The sequence below is a fragment of the Anomaloglossus baeobatrachus genome, chromosome 7 (assembly GCF_048569485.1).
Source record: "Anomaloglossus baeobatrachus isolate aAnoBae1 chromosome 7, aAnoBae1.hap1, whole genome shotgun sequence".
Classification (NCBI taxonomy): domain Eukaryota; kingdom Metazoa; phylum Chordata; class Amphibia; order Anura; family Aromobatidae; genus Anomaloglossus; species Anomaloglossus baeobatrachus.
The window spans coordinates 138462267-138480236 of NC_134359.1; the positions used below are offsets into that span (position 1 = coordinate 138462267).

Below are 17970 nucleotides of genomic sequence, written 5' to 3' on the forward strand. Positions count from 1 at the left end.
AGGCTGGGGGGAGGCTGGGGGGAGAGGGAGGCTGGGGGGAGAGAGAGGCAGGGGGGGAGGCTGGGGGGAGAGAGGCTGGGGGGAGGCTGGGGGGAGGCTGGGAAAAGAGAGAGGCTGGGGGTAGGCTGGGAAAAGAGAGAGGCTGGGGGGAGGCTGGGAAGAGAGAGGCTGAGGCTGGGGGGGAGGCTGGGGGGAGAGAGAGGCTGAGGCTGGGGGGAGAGAGAGGCTGGGGGGAGAGGTTAAGGCTGGGGGGAGAGAGAGGCTGGGGGGGAGGCTGGGGGGAGAGAGAGGCTGGGGGGGAGGCTGGGGGGAGAGAGAGGCTGGGGGGGAGGCTGGGGGGAGAGAGAGGCTGGGGGGGAGGCTGGGGGGAGGCTGGGAAAAGAGAGAGGCTGAGGGGAGGCTGGGAAAAGAGAGGCTGAGGCTGGGGGGGAGGCTGGGAAGAGAGAGGCTGAGGCTGGGGGGGAGGCTGGGGGGAGAGGGAGGCTGAGGCTGGGGGGGAGGCTGGGGGGGAGAGAGGCTGGGGGGGAGGCTGGGGGGGGAGAGAGGCTGGGGGGGAGGCTGGGGGGAGAGAGAGGCTGGGGGGGAGGCTGGGGGGAGAGAGAGGCTGGGGGGGAGGCTGGGAAAAGAGAGAGGCTGGGGGGAGGCTGGGAAGAGAGAGGCTGAGGCTGGGGGGAGAGAGAGGCTGAGGCTGGGGGGGAGGCTGGGGGGAGAGAGAGGCTGGGGGGGAGGCTGGGGGGAGAGAGAGGCTGGGGGGGAGGCTGGGGGGAGAGAGGCTGGGGGGGAGGCTGGGGGGAGAGAGAGGCTGGGGGGAGAGAGAGGCTGGGGGGGAGGCTGGGGGGAGAGAGAGGCTGGGGGGGAGGGGGGAGGCTGGGGGGAGAGAGAGGCTGGGGGGGAGGCTGGGGGGAGGCTGGGAAAAGAGAGAGGCTGGGGGGAGGCTGGGAAGAGAGAGGCTGAGGCTGGGGGGAGAGAGAGGCTGAGGCTGGGGGGGAGGCTGGGGGGAGAGAGAGGCTGGGGGGGAGGCTGGGGGGAGAGAGAGGCTGGGGGGAGGCTGGGGGGAGAGAGAGGCTGGGGGGGAGGCTGGGGGGAGAGAGAGGCTGGGGGGAGAGAGAGGCTGGGGGGGAGGCTGGGGGGAGAGAGAGGCTGGGGGGGAGGTTGGGGGGAGAGAGAGGCTGGGGGGGAGGCTGGGGGGAGAGAGAGGCTGGGGGGAGAGAGAGGCTGGGGGGGAGGCTGGGGGGAGAGAGAGAGGCTGGGGGGAGGCTGGGGGGAGAGAGAGGCTGGGGGGGAGGCTGGGGGGAGAGAGAGGCTGAGGCTGGGGGGGAGGCTGGGGGGAGGGAGAGGCTGAGGCTGGGGGGGAGGCTGGGGGGAGAGAGAGGCTGAGGCTGAAGGCGGGGGAGTGAGGCTGCTGCTGGGGGAATGGGAGAGAGGGGCTAATGCTAGAGACAGAGGACAAGGGTTGAGGGATAGTGCAATGACAAAATCGATGGGGGGAGTGTAAGGACTCAGAATAAGAGGGGGGCAGCATTGGGAGCGCATTATGGAGAAGGGGCAGCATGTGTGGGCTCAGTATGGAGTGGAGCAATGTAGGGGAGTCAATATCAAGAGTGGGGTAGTGTGTGTGTGGGGGGGTCTCAGCATAAGCGTTAGTGTGGTGGTCTTAGTATGATGAGTGGGGCAGCATGGAGGTGTCATTATGGAAAAGAGTAAGGCAGCATTAGGAGCTCATGGAGAGGGGCAGCATGCATGGGACACTGTGAGGAGGGGGCAGCATGCATGGGACACTGTGAGGAGGGGGCAGCATGCATGGGACACTGTGAGGAGGGGACAGCATGCATGGGACACTGTGAGGAGGGGGCAGCATGCATGGGACACTGTGAGGAGGGGGCAGCATGCATGGGACACTGTGAGGAGGGGGCAGCATGCATGGGACACTGTGAGGAGGGGGCAGCATGCATGGGACCCTGTGAGGAGGGAGCAGCATGCATGGGACCCTGTGAGGAGGGGGCAGCATGCATGGGACCCTGTGAGGAGGGAGCAGCATGCATGGGACATTGTGAGGAGGGAGCAGCATGCATGGGACACTGTGAGGAGGGATCAGCATGCATGGGACACTGAGGATGGAGCAGTATGCATGGGACACTGTGAGGATGGAGCAGCATGCATGGGACACTGTGAGGATGGAGCAGTATGCATGGGACACTGTGAGGATGGAGCAGCATGCATGGGACACTGTGAGGATGGAGCAGCATGCATGGGACACTGTGAGGATGGAGCAGCATGCATGGGACACTGTGAGGATGGAGCAGCATGCATGGGACATTGTGAGGAGGGGGCAGCATGCATGGGACACTGTGAGGAGGGGACAGCATGCATGGGACACTGTGAGCAGGGGGCAGCATGCATGGGACACTGAGGAGGGGACAGCATGCATGGGACACTGTGAGGAGGGGGCAGCATGCATGGGACCCTGTGAGGAGGGAGCAGCATGCATGGGACACTGTGAGGAGGGAGCAGCATGCATGGGACACTGTGAGGAGGGGGCAGCATGCATGGGACACTGTGAGGAGGGAGCAGCATGCATGGGACACTGTGAGGAGGGGGCAGCATGCATGGGACATTGTGAGGATGGAGCAGCATGCATGGGACACCGTGAGGAGGGGGCAGCATGCATGGGACCCTGTGAGGAGGGTGCAGCATGCATGGGACCCTGTGAGGAGGGGGCAGCATGCATGGGACCCTGTGAGGAGGGGGCAGCATGCATGGGACCCTGTGAGGAGGGGGCAGCATGCATGGGACCCTGTGAGGAGGGGGCAGCATGCATGGGACCCTGTGAGGAGGGGGCAGCATGCATGGGACCCTGTGAGGAGGGGACAGCATGCATGGGACCCTGTGAGGAGGGGGCAGCATGCATGGGACCCTGTGAGGAGGGGGCAGCATGCATGGGACCCTGTGAGGAGGGGGCAGCATGCATGGGACCCTGTGAGGAGGGGGCAGCATGCATGGGACCCTGTGAGGAGGGGGCAGCATGCATGGGACCCTGTGAGGAGGGGGCAGCATGCATGGGACCCTGTGAGGAGGGGGCAGCATGCATGGGACCCTGTGAGGAGGGGGCAGCATGCATGGGACCCTGTGAGGAGGGGGCAGCATGCATGGGACACTGTGAGGAGGGGGCAGCATGCATGGGACATTGTGATGAGGGGGCAGCATGCATGGGACATTGTGATGAGGGGGAAGCATGCATGGGACATTGTGATGAGGGGGCAGCATGCATGGGACATTGTGAGGAGGGAGCAGCATGCATGGGACTCTGTGAGGATGGAGCAGTATGCATGGGACATTGTGAGGAGAGGGGCAGCATGCATGGGACACTGAGGAGGGGGCAGCATGCATGGGACATTGTGATGAGGGGGCAGCATGCATGGGACATTGTGAGGAGGGGGCAGCATGCATGGGACACTGTGATGAGGGGGCAGCATGCATGGGACCCTGTGAGGAGGGGGCAGCATGCATGGGACCCTGTGAGGAGGGGGCAGCATGCATGGGACCCTGTGAGGAGGGGGCAGCATGCATGGGACCCTGTGAGGAGGGGGCAGCATGCATGGGACCCTGTGAGGAGGGGGCAGCATGCATGGGACCCTGTGAGGAGGGGACAGCATGCATGGGACCCTGTGAGGAGGGGGCAGCATGCATGGGACCCTGTGAGGAGGGGGCAGCATGCATGGGACCCTGTGAGGAGGGGGCAGCATGCATGGGACCCTGTGAGGAGGGGGCAGCATGCATGGGACCCTGTGAGGAGGGGGCAGCATGCATGGGACCCTGTGAGGAGGGGGCAGCATGCATGGGACCCTGTGAGGAGGGGGCAGCATGCATGGGACACTGTGAGGAGGGGGCAGCATGCATGGGACATTGTGATGAGGGGGCAGCATGCATGGGACATTGTGATGAGGGGGCAGCATGCATGGGACATTGTGATGAGGGGGCAGCATGCATGGGACATTGTGAGGAGGGAGCAGCATGCATGGGACATTGTGAGGAGGGAGCAGCATGCATGGGACTCTGTGAGGATGGAGCAGTATGCATGGGACATTGTGAGGAGAGGGGCAGCATGCATGGGACACTGTGAGGAGGGGGCAGCATGCATGGGACATTGTGATGAGGGGGCAGCATGCATGGGACATTGTGAGGAGGGGGCAGCATGCATGGGACACTGTGAGGAGGGGGCAGCATGCATGGGACACTGTGAGGAGGGGGCAGCATGCATGGGACATTGTGATGAGGGGGCAGTATGCATGGGACACTGTGAGGAGGGGACAGCATGCATGGGACATTGTGAGGAGGGGGCAGTATGCATGGGACATTGTGAGGAGGGGGCAGCATGCATGGGACATTGTGAGGAGGGGGCAGCATGCATGGGACATTGTGAGGAGGGGGCAGCATGCATGGGACATTGTGAGGAGGGGGCAGCATGCATGGGACATTGTGAGGAGGGGGCAGTATGCATGGGACATTGTGAGGAGGGGGCAGTATGCATGGGACATTGTGAGGAGGGGGCAGTATGCATGGGACATTGTGAGGAGGGGGCAGCATGCATGGGACATTGTGAGGAGGGGGCAGCATGCATGGGACATTGTGAGGAGGGGGCAGCATGCATGGGACATTGTGAGGAGGGGGCAGCATGCATGGGACACTGTGAGGAGGGGGCAGCATGCATGGGACACTGTGAGGAGGGGGCAGCATGCATGGGACATTGTGAGGAGGGGGCAGCATGCATGGGACACTGTAAGGAGGGGGCAGTATGCATGGGACATTGTGAGTAGGGGGCAGTATGCATGGGACATTGTGAGGAGGGGGCAGCATGCATGGGACACTGTGAGGAGGGGGCAGCATGCATGGGACATTGTGAGGAGGGGGCAGCATGCATGGGACATTGTGAGGAGGGGGGCAGCATGATGTGAGGACAATGTGCAGATCATATTTCATAATTGAGGAAGGTGTGGTGGGTATAATTTATAAGGGAGGGCAGTGTGTAGTTTATTAGGGGCAGTGTGACAGTCACAGTATATAAGTGGGGACGGTGGGAATATTTTATACTCATGCTATGTTTTGATGTGCCAGTGGTGATCCCCATTGGGGGGGGGTTAGTGCCCTTTGTTTCTCATTGATACTTTTTAAAGTGTTTTACAGAGTAGATCTGCCTTAAACAGATGTCGTGTGCGAAAACTCAGTTTTACGTTGTCTCTAAGGGGCGCGACCACTTAAAGTGCCTAGGGCAGCACGAAGGCAAAATACAGCCCTGCATACAGGCCCTGGTGGCCAGTGGGGAGCATACATACAGGCCCTGGTGGCCAGTGGGGAGCATACATACAGGCCCTGGTGGCCAGTGGGGAGCATACATACTGGCCCTGGTGGCCAGTGAGGAGCATACATACTGGCCCTGGTGGCCAGTGGAGAGCATACATGCTGGCCCTGGTGGCCAGTGGGGATCATACATGCTGGCCCTGGTGGCCAGTGGGGAGCATATATACTAGCCCTGGTGGCGAGTGGGGAGCATACATACTGGCCCTGGTGGCCAGTGGGGAGCATACATACTGGCCCTGGTGGCCAGTGGGAAGCATACATACTGGCCCTGGTGGCCAGTGGGGAGCATACATACTGGCCCTGGTGGAGAGTGGGGAGCATACATACTGGCCCTGGTGGAGAGTGGGGAGCATACATACTGGCCCTGGTGGCCAGTGGAGAGGATACATACTGGGCCTGGGGGCCAGTGGAGAACATACATACTGGCCCTGGTGGAGAATGGGGAGCATACATACTGGCCCTGGTGGCCAGTGGGGAGCATACATGCTGGCCCTGGTGGCCAGTGGAGAGGATACATACTGGGCCTGGGGACCAGTGGAGAGCATACATACTGGCCCTGGTGGCCAGTGGAGAGGATACATACTGGGCCTGGGGGCCAGTGGGGAGCATACATATTGGCCCTGGGGGCGCTGAGGGCACATGCAGGCAGCACTGCAGCAGTCCCCTGTCTGCTTCTTCTATTGCAGGCACAGGGGGAACCTGAGAAGACACAAGTCCTGGACTCTCCCCTGCTTCCCCCCCTCCTGCACGCACTCTGCACTCTCCCTGCTGCTACTGGTACACTTACCTCAGTTGCAGAACAGCCGTTTTTGAAGTGGCCTGTGCAGATGAGCCGGTCACATGTGAGGATCCTGGGTAGAAGGGGTAGGCAAAGGGGGCATGGCCAGCATCAACAGCAGCAGGAGGGGACAAGGAAGTCATCCTAGGAGTGTGTGTGTCCAGCATTCAGAGGGGGCGTGGACGACAGCAAAAGGGGCGTAGCTAGCAGCATGGATGCCATGGAAGGCATCCAGAGACTGTGACCAGCATCCAGAGGGGGCATAACTGGCAGCAAGAGGGGGCGTGACCGGCAGAGTGGGGGGCGTGGCAGCTGCTTATAACTGCACTGCGGGATACATAGCTCTCGGCAGTGAGAGCGGGGCTGAGGTATAAAAATCGTAGATTAGGCCACGCCTCCAACTCTGAGCTAAGACGGGCGGGCCGGTCACAGACAGTAGGCGGGCCTCATCTGGCCCGTGGGCCACCCCTTGCCCAGGTCTGCTGTAGAGGGTGCAGGTTACACTGAATCCTCATTCTGAGACTTGGCCTGGAGGTAGAAGGAGCTGTTGTGTAGGCTCCAGTCCTGGTGCCAGCCAAGAAGTTGGAATTTATCCTTTGTTAATTCCCCTGTTTGTCTTCCTTCCCTTGTGTGTTGTTTAGTACAGCGGTGGGACTTGTGATCCTTACCTGTCCACTCAATAGACAAGACTATTGTATGGTCAAGCAGGGCTTCATGGCTCCTGCTCGGCGACAGGTGAGGAACCTGTATAGGGACTGGCTAGGAGTGCAGGGTTCAGTTGCAGGTAACTGGAAGAGGTATTCATCATCCCTTTCACTAGTGCTAGGGACCACCCTTGTTAAAGTGCCCCCGGTGTACCCTTTGTTTGTCATGGTAAAACCCCGTTTGTTGTGTGTTTTGCCGCATGGCGGACATTCCCCAAGTCTGTGCATAACAACGTCTATAAAAATTAAGGCGATCTCGTTTGGGTCACGGACTTTGTGAGACGCACATCCGGCCACTTTAGCGATGTCGTTGCGTGTGACACCTATGAGCGATTTTGAATCGTCGCAAAAACGGTCAAAATCGCTCATCGGTGACATGCCTTCTTATTTTCAATTATCGTTGCTGCTGCAGTAACGATGTTGTTTGTCGTTCCTGCGGCAGCACACATCGCTGCTTAGAAAGGAGGCGGTTTGCCGGTCACAGCGACATCACTGCACAGGTATGTGCGTGTGACGCTGCCGTAGCGGTAATGTTCGTGCCATATCGTGCCACCGATGGGGGCGGGTGCTATCGCTAGCCGAAGCTAGCGATGTCGCAGCGTGTAAAGCAGCCTTTAGTGTATGTAAAGATTTGACTTTGCAGAAAGTAATAATGCGTTAAAACATTCCCTCTCTCATTATTCTGGCATGTGGCAAATATAAATAATTTTGGTAATCCTAATTGACCTAAAATGGGAAAGGCTTATTCAGATTTCATGTCAGAATGATAGTGAGAAATATATGCATATGTGTCTTTTTAGACAGTGTATGGAAACCTCTATTTTCAACTGCATTACCACAAAATTGAGGTGTTAGAAAAAAAGTCAACATGAGTGATGAGCGAGCACTAAGATGCAGATAAAACAGGGATTTTAACAAAACTACAGCAAGCAGTCTAGTAAGTGACACAAAACTGGAATCTGGGTGTCTGTCCTTATATCATGCTGCTGTCAGATTAGGCAGACAGATTTCCTTTAAGGGGTGCTTCACACATAGTGAGATCGCTACCGAAATCGCTGCTACGTCACGGTTTTGGTGACGCAACAGTGACCTCATTAGCGATCTCGCTGTGTGTGACACTGAGCAGCGATCTGGCCCCTGCTGTGAGAGCGCTACTCGTTACACACAGCCCTGGTTCGTTTTTTTATTGTCGCTCTCCCGTTGTGACTCACAGATCGCTGTGTGTGACAGCGAGAGAGCGACGAAATGAAGCGAGCAGAGAGCAGGAGCCAGCATCTGGCAGCTGCGGTAAGCTGTAACAAGGGTAAACATCGGGTAACCAAGGTGGTTATCCGATATTTACCTTCGTTACCAGCCTCCACCGCTCTCACGCTGCCAGTGCCGGCTCCCTGCTCTCTGCACATGTAGCTGCAGCACACATCGTGTAATTAACCCGATGTGTACTGTAGCTAGGAGAGCAAGGAGCCAGCGCTAAGCAGTGTGTGCGGCTCCCTGCTCTCTGCACATGTAGCGTCGCTGTGTTTGACAGCTAAGCAGCGATCATAACAGCGACTTACTAGGTCGCTGTTACATCACAGAAAATAGTGACGTAACAGCGACGTCGTTATCGTTGTCGCTATGTGTGAACCCAGCTTAAGTATTTGGAAATCATGCACCATAAACCTCTATAGAAATACTGAAATCAATTTGCAGATAAATATGTCAAGGCCATAGAATTTGTGAACTCCCTGACCAAACAAAATGTTGCTTCCTTGATGATCTGTTGGATTTAGGGGATTGATAGCATTTCTGGTGGTCTAGTTAATTAAGTGGTGATGAAACCAACCTTATTTTAGTAAGATATGAAGATAAAAAGGGTTGTCTGGCCTAAATAAAAATGTAAACTATGGCATGAATGGGGTGAAAATAACAAAATTTGGCATACCTTCCTGCTGTCACTCCGGTAAGGCCTGCAATTGCCTGCACTGTTAATGTGACTGGAATGGTGCTGCTTATGATTGGTCAATGTCATACCAGGGCTGTGGAGTCGGTAAGCCAAACCTTCGACTCCGACTCCGACTCCTCAAATTCTCTTGCACCGACTCCGACTCCGACTCCGACTCCGACTCCGACTCCGACTCCGACTCCGACTCCGACTCCGACTCCGACTCCGACTCCGACTCCGACTCCGACTCCGACTCCGACTCCGACTCCGACTCCGACTCCTACATATATTGCTTATAGTTAGGTGAAAAATTTATTGTAGTACATGAATATGTGTATGTGAACATCAGACATTTAATAATTTTTATGATACAATAATCAAGATATTTGGATAGAACATAAAATATATTTATTGGAATACAACTTTAGAACACAAAAAACTGTAATAAATTGTAAATATGTAATACACTATGTAATATACAGTAGATTACATATATATCTTGTGTGTGTGTATATACACTGTATATATATATATTATATATATTACATATTTACAATTTATTAGTTTTTTTGTGTTCTAAAGTTGTATTCCAATAAATATTTTATGTTCTATCCAAATATCTTGATTATTGTATCATAAAAACAATTAAATGTCTGATGTTCACATTGTACTACAATAAATTTTTCACTTAAATATAAGCATTATACTAAATGTTGTTATTTAGTAAAATATTCAGCACATTCTGCATTGCACTCCTGTCCCCAATTTATTATATATTTTAGGAGTCGGAGTCGGTGCATTTTATACCGACTCCGACTCCACCAAAATGAGCTCCGACTCCGACTCCGACTCCACGACTCCGACTCCGACTCCACAGCCCTGTGTCATACAGTGGAAAAAGTAACCGCTCCCAGAAAAGAATTTATACTAGTGCCACCTTGGTTTTAGTAAAAATTAGGATTCTAAAGTTTACAAGGTAATAATAGCTCAGCTATAAAGATGAGGAATTAAGAAATAAAAAAGCTATTTTATTCCTTGAACATGCTCAAACTGGTGAAAGGTCCTCTTTACATAGTTCTCTTAGACCTGATACTTCTACACTTTCTATGAAATTCCATGCCAGAATAGCTTGTAAAACGGTCACTGGTGAAGTCCTGGAGGCAAGATAGGTTTTGCTGAGGTTGTCAGCTGCAGTGATGTGAATCCATAAAAATTCTCCAACATGTTAGATGTTGAGAGGGTTATCTGGCCATGTTGAGGGCGGGTGCAAGAACCGCTAAAGTGTTGGGTGGGAAGGCTGTTTACATATCTGCACCACAGGATGTGATCCTAGAGGTAATATGAAGGTCTCTGGATTCAGTCAGAGTCTGTGTAGGGAGGTGAACAGACCTTCTAGAACGGTGTTCATCCTGAAGGTGCTGAACCTTATTCCTGAGTGGGCAAATCCAGCATTGGATGGACTGTCAAGAGCTGTCTATTTACCTTATGCCGGACAGGCAGTGTTAGTTTTTTTTTTGTTTTGTTTTCTGGTTTATGAAGATCTAATAAACCAGTGGAGGATTTAATTGAACACCATTCCTGTACCTACCTCGTTAAGCAACCAGGTGAGCCAAATACTTACAAGCTGTAGAAGTGTGTAAACTCCACCTACCTAGCCCGAATGACAGCTCCTTAATACAGCGGTCAGTCAGGCCGGATAGGACAAGGCTTAAAACGGTTGGCCACTACTTTTACATTGATGGCTTATCCTCATGGCTAACGGCGGGAGCAGGAGGCTGGAAATGCTCAGTTCTGGAGCTGCCCAGTTTTCTGGTAGTGGCCAGGTACTGCACATCTGCCTCCTATTCAAATCAATAGTAGGCGGATGTGCAGCACATTGCTGCACCCGCCTATCAGTTGACAGGGCAGCTCCAGAAGTGAGCATTTGATCGGCGGGGGTCATTTGATCGTCGTTCAATCAGCCATTGATGACCTATGCTAAGGATAGGCCATCAATGTTAAAGTAGTGGTTAACCTCTTTAATAATACTTGGATGCATGAACTCTCTCACTTTGCAGCTATACGGATACAATAATGATCAGGATTATTCAAGTCATTTTCATGTGAATTTTTAATGCAAGTATACCAGTCTCATCAAATCTGGGACCTATATAAAAAGTATACAGTCTGTATTATTGGAAACCGATCAGATTTAAGGCTATGTGCACATGCTGCATTTTTTTCTGACCACAAAGATGCAGCGTTTTTCGCCACAAAAAAATGCACAAAAATGCACCCACAGGAAAAATGCATAAAAAAATGCATGCGTCTTAGTGCTTTTTTGTCCAATGCATTCAATGGGTGAAAAACGCAAAAATAATTGACATGCTGCATCTTTGTGGTCACCACAAAGACGCGGCAAAAAAAACCAAACTGCACTATGCGGACAGCAAAAATAAAATCTCTCTTAGAATTTGCTGGGCAAGGAAATTCATGCAGTTTTGAGACCAAAACTGCACCCAAAAAACGCGCTTAAATGTGGCAAAAAACGCAGCGTGCACACATAGCCTAAGTTTTGAAAATGTAAATTGCAAGTTCCGATTTTATGTAACCGCTTAATTTCTAACTCATCTTAGAGATATAATTTCAAGTGTACAGTCATATGAAAAAGTTTGGGCACCCCTATTAATATTAACCTTTTTTCTTTATAACAATTTGGGTTTTTGCAACAGCTATTTCAGTTTCATATATCTAATAACTGATGGACTGAGTAATATTTCTGGATTGAAATGAGGTTTATTGTACTAACAGAAAATGTGCAATCCGCATTTAAACAAAATTTGACAGGTGCAAAAGTATGGGCACCTCAACATAAAAGTAACATTAATATTTTGTAGACCCTCCTTTTGCAAAAATAACAGCCTCTAGTCGCTTCCTGTAGCTTTTAATGAGTTCCTGGATCCTGGATGAAGGTATATTTCACCATTCCTATTTACAAAACAATTCCAGTTCAGTTAAGTTTGATGGTCGCCGAGCATGGACAACACGCTTCAAATCATCCCACAGATTTTCAATGATATTCAGGTCTGGGGACTGGGATGGCCATTCCAGAACATTGTAATTGTTCCTCTGCATGAATGCCGGAGTAGATTTGGAGCGGTGTTTTGGATCATTGTCTTGCTGAAATATCCATCCCCTGCATAACTTCAACTTCATCACTGATTCTTGCACATTATTGTCAAGAATCTGCTGATACTGAGTTGAATCCATGCGACCCTCAACTTTAACAAGATTCCCGATGCCGGCATTGGCCACACAGCCCCAAAGCATGATGGAACCTCCACCAAATTTTACTGTGGGTAGCAAGTGCTTTTCTTGGAATGCCGTGTTTTTTTGCCTCCATGCATAACACCTTTTTGTATGACCAAACAACTCAATCTTTGTTTCATCAGTCCACAGGACCTTCTTCCAAAATGTAACTGGCTTGTCCAAATGTGCTTTTGCATACCTCAGGCGACTCTGTTTGTGGCGTGCTTGCAGAAACGGCTTCTTTCGCATCACTCTCCCATACAGCTTCTCCTTGTGCAACATGCGCTGTATTGTTGACCGATGCACATTGACACCATCTGCAGCAAGATGATGCTGCAGGTCTTTGGAGGTGGTCTGTGAATTGTCCTTGACTCTTCTCACCATTCTTCTTCTCTGCCTTTCTGATATTTTTCTTGGCCTGCCACTTCTGGGCTTAACAAGAACTGTACCTGTGTTCTTCCATTTTCTTACTATGTTCCTCACAGTGGAAACTGACAGTTTAAATCTCTGAGACAACTTTTTGTATCCTTCCCCTGAACAACTATGTTTAATAATCTTTGTTTTCAGATAATTTGAGAGTTGTTTTGAGGAGCCCATGATGCCACTCTTCATAGGAGATTCAAATAGGAGAACAACTTGCAAGTGGCCACCTTAAATACCTTTTCTCATGATTGGATACACCTGCCTATGGAGTTCAAAGCTCAATGAGGTTACAAAACCAATTTAGTGCTTTAATAAGTCAGTAAAAAGTAGTTAGGAGTGTTCAAATCAAGAAATTGATAAGGGTGCCCATACTTTTGCACCGGTCAAATTTTGTTTAAATGTGGATTGCACATTTTCTGTTAGTACAATAAACCTCATTTCAATCCAGAATTATTACTCAGTCCATCAGTTATTAGATATATGAAACTGAAATAGCTGTTGCAAAAACCCAAATTGTTATATATAAAAAAAAAAAAAAAGGTTAACATTAATAGGGGTGCCCAAACTTTTTCATATGACTGTACATAATAAAAGCTGTGAATGTAAAGTGTGACAATTACAGTCAGTACGTAATCACACATGACATCAGAACTTCTTATTCTAGCTTAGCCCCCTTTCACACATCAGTTTTTTGGAATCAGACATAATCCGTCGAATTTTGAAAAAAACGGATTCGGCGACTGATGCCGCTGGATGAGTTTGTTTCTCATCGACTTGTATTCGTGACAGATGGCCTCACGTTTCATCCGTCGTAAGACGGAGCCATCGAAAAATGTTTGTCCGTCGGGTGCAGACGACGGCCAAAGTAACGTTTTTTGTGCACGTAAAAAAAACGGACAGGATCAATTGCCATCCGTTGTTTGGTAAAATGAAAGCCTATGGACGCAGGATTCGTCGTCATCCGTCAAATGACTGAATCCAGCAAAGGATTCCGTTTTTTTTTTTTAACTGAGCATGCTCCAATTTATAATTTAGCCCCCAGCTAGTCGGATCCGTTGCATCAGTTTAGCCACCACAATCTGCGACGATAAAACGGATTGTGACTAATGGCTAAAAACTGGTGTGTGAAAGGAGCCTAAAGGAGCAAGAAGCGAGACTCAGTAGGGTACCATGTGCTATCGGTCAGAGGACCTCAGGTTAGACTTGTGATACCTTTCAGCCTATCAACATAAAGAAAAACCCTGGTTAAATACAGAATATATATTTTCGTGACCTCTCATATTTGGGCTAAAATTCATGGGTTATGGGTGCAATAGCATTCTCAAGCAACAATTAGTTAGATGATATCCATGAGAAGAATTCCTATTTTTCTAATGTTGCCACTCATAACACTCACCTCCTACGCAGATCTTCTGCAACCACCGCACGACAGCTGAAAAGATAGGCTCGAAGTGACTTTAGCTGCTGCCTCAGACGTACAACTTGTGCTAACGCATCCACATGCCGGTAGAGCAATGGGTTCTCCTGCTGCACGTCAATCAGAGGCTCTTCGTACACATACTCCAAGAACTCTTTTGCTTGCTTGGATACCTGAAAAAAAGAGAGCACTTTGTCTGCATGGCTTTTCTTGAAACCTGAAGTCTTTGTTTCTATTGTACACGACATGCTGAATAAATACCCTTCAAAATCTCACAGTCGGGAAGTATATATTGTTAGCGAGCACATCTACCTCACAAGCAGAACGATTTGTATAAAAAAGCCACCTTCTTATTGTTTGTCAATAGCTTCTTAAATTATTTTTAACTGAAATACAATATCACAGACAGATTGTGTGTATTGTACAACAATCAGGGGGAATAAAAGCTATTTTCCATGTAGGAGGGCATTTTTATCATTATCATTTAGCATTCTTAGGGGTCATTTACACCAGCAGATAATCGTATGAATGATCGTAACTGATGACTAGCAAACAATATACTACATACAGCTGCACTCTAGAATTCTAACAATGAATAAGGGAACTCTGGTACTGCATTATTGCTATAGGAATATATGAAAAATATGTATTGGCGAAAACATGCGCAGCGAGTCCGATAACCAAACGACAAGGTGATCGCTAATATATCGGGACCATATTTTAAATGCTTACATCTGGGTTAAAAACCTACATGTCTGGGAAGAAAGGATCCCGCTATAAAAGATAGACATAGCCTGGTTTTAGGGCGGAGCACTCAGTCAGAAAGAAATGCAATACAAATATATCAAAAAGACACATCCAACAGGTGTGAATAGGTGCCAGTTTAAAACGCAATATAACTACAAAACACTGCACTCTAGGATGCAAATAATGAATAAGTGAACCCTGGTGTTGCATTACTTGGTCCTGGGATATTCGAGATCACCTTGTCACTGGTTACTTGGCTCACATGCATTGGCCAATACATAACCTAAGTATCTCTTTTTTCAAATATTCCTATAGCAGTAATGCAATACCAGAGTTCCCTTATTCAGTGTTTGCATTCTAGAGTGCAGCTGTATGCATTTTGTAGTTATAATGAGTTTTCAGCTGGCACCTGTTCCCACCTGTTGGATGTGCGGGTCAGTCTTTTTGATATATTTGTACTGCGGCAATAGATAACAAGATCCGACCCACATATTTCCTTCGTGTTGCACCAGTCAATCAAATAGCAGCTCATTGCTAGAACTTTACTTGCACATATTTCTGAAATAAAATGTCCAATCTTTAAACAATAAGTATGCTTAGATTCAGCATCCTAGCGCCAGTATAGCACTGGCTTTACTTTATATATGAACATTCTGCTGGTTGGTTACCTTTAAAAATGCTCCAGATCTTTTAATTCATGGGGAATACCGATTGAAATTGATGGCTAATCTTACAGATAGGCCATAACTACTGTAGTATCATCTTGAAAACTCCCATTAACCCCTTCATGGCCTAGAACGTATATATACGTCCTGTGTCGTCTCCCTCCCGTTACCACATGTCTGATCAGCAGACATGTGCGGCTAACAGGCGCAGGTGGAACACCGATCTACCCACACCTTTAACCACTTAGATTGAGCTGTCAAAAATTTTACAGAACAAGCTAAGGGGTTAACAAGCTTGGGTGGATCTCCTGTGCCTGTCAGCTGTACATGTCTGCTGCTCCAGCAGGGATTGCGCTATTCCTCGCTGCCATCAGCGACCCCATGACGCGATCACAGGGCACCAATGGGTTTCCATGGCAGCGTAGGGTGAGATGATGACCCCTGTTGCTGCCATGACATGATTCCTGTGAATGCCAGCAGAGTGCCGGCACTCACAGGGACACAGCATTTTTGCTGATCAGTGTGATGCTGAAGCACAAGAGATCAGACTGTGCAGTCATAAAGTCCCCTAGGGGGACTAGTAAACTAAATAAATAAATGCAAGGAAAAAAAAAAAGGAAATAAAAGTTTAAAAAAAAAAACAAAAAAAAAAAATTCAAATCACCCCCCTTTTGCCCCATTGTAAATAAAAAACACTACAATATTTTTTTTTTTAAATACACATGTTTGGTATCGCCGTGTTCCTAAATGCCCGATCTTTAAAAATATATCAATTAATCTGATTGGTACACAGTATAGCAAGAAAAGGATTCCAAACGCCAAAATTATGTTTTATTTGTCGCTACAACATTGCATTAAAATGCAGTAACAGGTGATCAAAAGATTGCATCTATGCAAAAATGGCATAACTAAAAACATCAGCTCAAGACGCAAAAAATAAGCCATCACTGATCCCCAGATCCTGAAAAATTAGAAATCTACGGGTCTCGGAAAATAGCGACAAAAAAGCTATTCTTTTCTTTAACAAAATTCTGAGCTGTTTTCACTACTTAGATAAAAGTAATACTATACATGTTTGGTATCTACAAACCCATAATGACCTGAGGAATCAAAGCCAGGTCAGTTATAGTGTATAGTGAACATGGTAAACTAAAAACCCAAGCAACAATTGTGCAATTGCACTTTTTTTGCAATTTCCCTGCACTTTGAGGTTTTTTCCTGTTTTTCAGTACAATATGGGGCAGAAGGAATGGTGTCATTCAAAAATACAACTCATCCTACAGAAAACAAGCCTTAATATGGCTATATTGACTGAAAAATATAAAAGTTATGGCTCTTGGAAAAAGGAGTGGAAAACATGAATACGAAAGTTGGAACATCGCGGGGTTAATGGGTTAATGAGCATTTAATTTTAACTTTTACTATTGCAACTGATCTAACTAGGTTATTACATTTATCATTAAAATCTGTGCTATTACCCTCAGTGGTTGACGACAATGTACATATATGATGGCTACATATTAATAACCGCACTCCCAGGTCAAAGCAGCTTATGGCAGATCTAGATGTAACAAGTAATAATAATAATTTTATTCATTTATATAGCGCTATTAATTCCACAGCGCTTTACATACATTGGCAACACTGTCCCCATTGGGGCTCACAATCTAGAGTCCCTATCTGTACCTTTGGAGTGTGGGAGGAAACCGGAGTACCCGGAGGAAAAACATGCAAACACGGGGAGAAAATACAAACTCCTTGCAGATGGTGTCCTTGGTGGGATTAGAACCCAGGACCTCACCGCTGCAAGGCTGTAGTGTTAACCACTGAGCCACCGTGCCGCCTAGTACTTGACTGCTTAGAACTGAGCACCAGACAAAGGATCAAATAACTTTACCAATTAAACAACCCTTTATATGAAACACTACTAATGTGCCAATACAAAAAATAATGCATTTTTGTCATATGTGCAAACAAACCCCCAAAAATCCCCACAATGGTCAGATAGTAAAGGTAGAACTACAAGATGCATCACACAGGCCAACTGCATCAAGGATGGATTAATTACCAGAAACCACTGAACTAATTTTTTTCCTATTATGTATTCACTCAAACAGAGTAGGGAAAGATGAAATGGCTCCGGCTAATGTATTCCATTCTTAAGCATGGGGGAAATTTTGTCTATGACACTTGAGAGTAGGATGATGGAAAATGATATATTGAGCAATGCCATTAGGCTTCCAGACCCTTAAGTCCATGTTTACACTGAGACAGAGCTAAATTGTGCTATTTCAGGAAGGCAAATGATGGCAGAAAGGTTTTTTTCTTTAGATTTTAAATGTCATCTTCTCTAGACATATTGTACCAAGCAAGTTCAGCTTAATCGCAAATAAGTCCTAATTAAGGCCGGAAAGTGCATTAAAAAAACATCACTGTTGGAGGAAGGAAAACAAAATCAATACATTTTATTTCAAGGAAGACCGAATGTAGCTGGATTATTATATAAACTTCTTGCATCAAGTTTTGTTTAGGAGTTTTTATATAAACAATTCACAGAAAATGACAAAAAAAAATAAAATCACAGAAAAAAGCCAACCTTCAGTACCGAGAGCAGATCACAATACCAAAGCACTACAGAATGCAATAGACCCCATGATAAAATGACAAAA

The 17970-nt window shown here is 48.6% G+C and overlaps 1 protein-coding gene across 2 annotated transcripts in view; it reads right to left on the reverse strand.

Annotated features, from left to right (window-relative positions):
• PLEKHM3 (pleckstrin homology domain containing M3) overlaps positions 1-17970 on the reverse strand; it is a 442009-nt gene that overhangs the window by 197867 nt on the left and 226172 nt on the right. For both annotated transcript variants that reach the window (XM_075317729.1, XM_075317730.1), the window contains exon 5: positions 13869-14062. In XM_075317729.1, coding sequence (XP_075173844.1) covers positions 13869-14062 — 194 coding nt within the window. The remainder of the gene's footprint in view (positions 1-13868; positions 14063-17970) is intronic.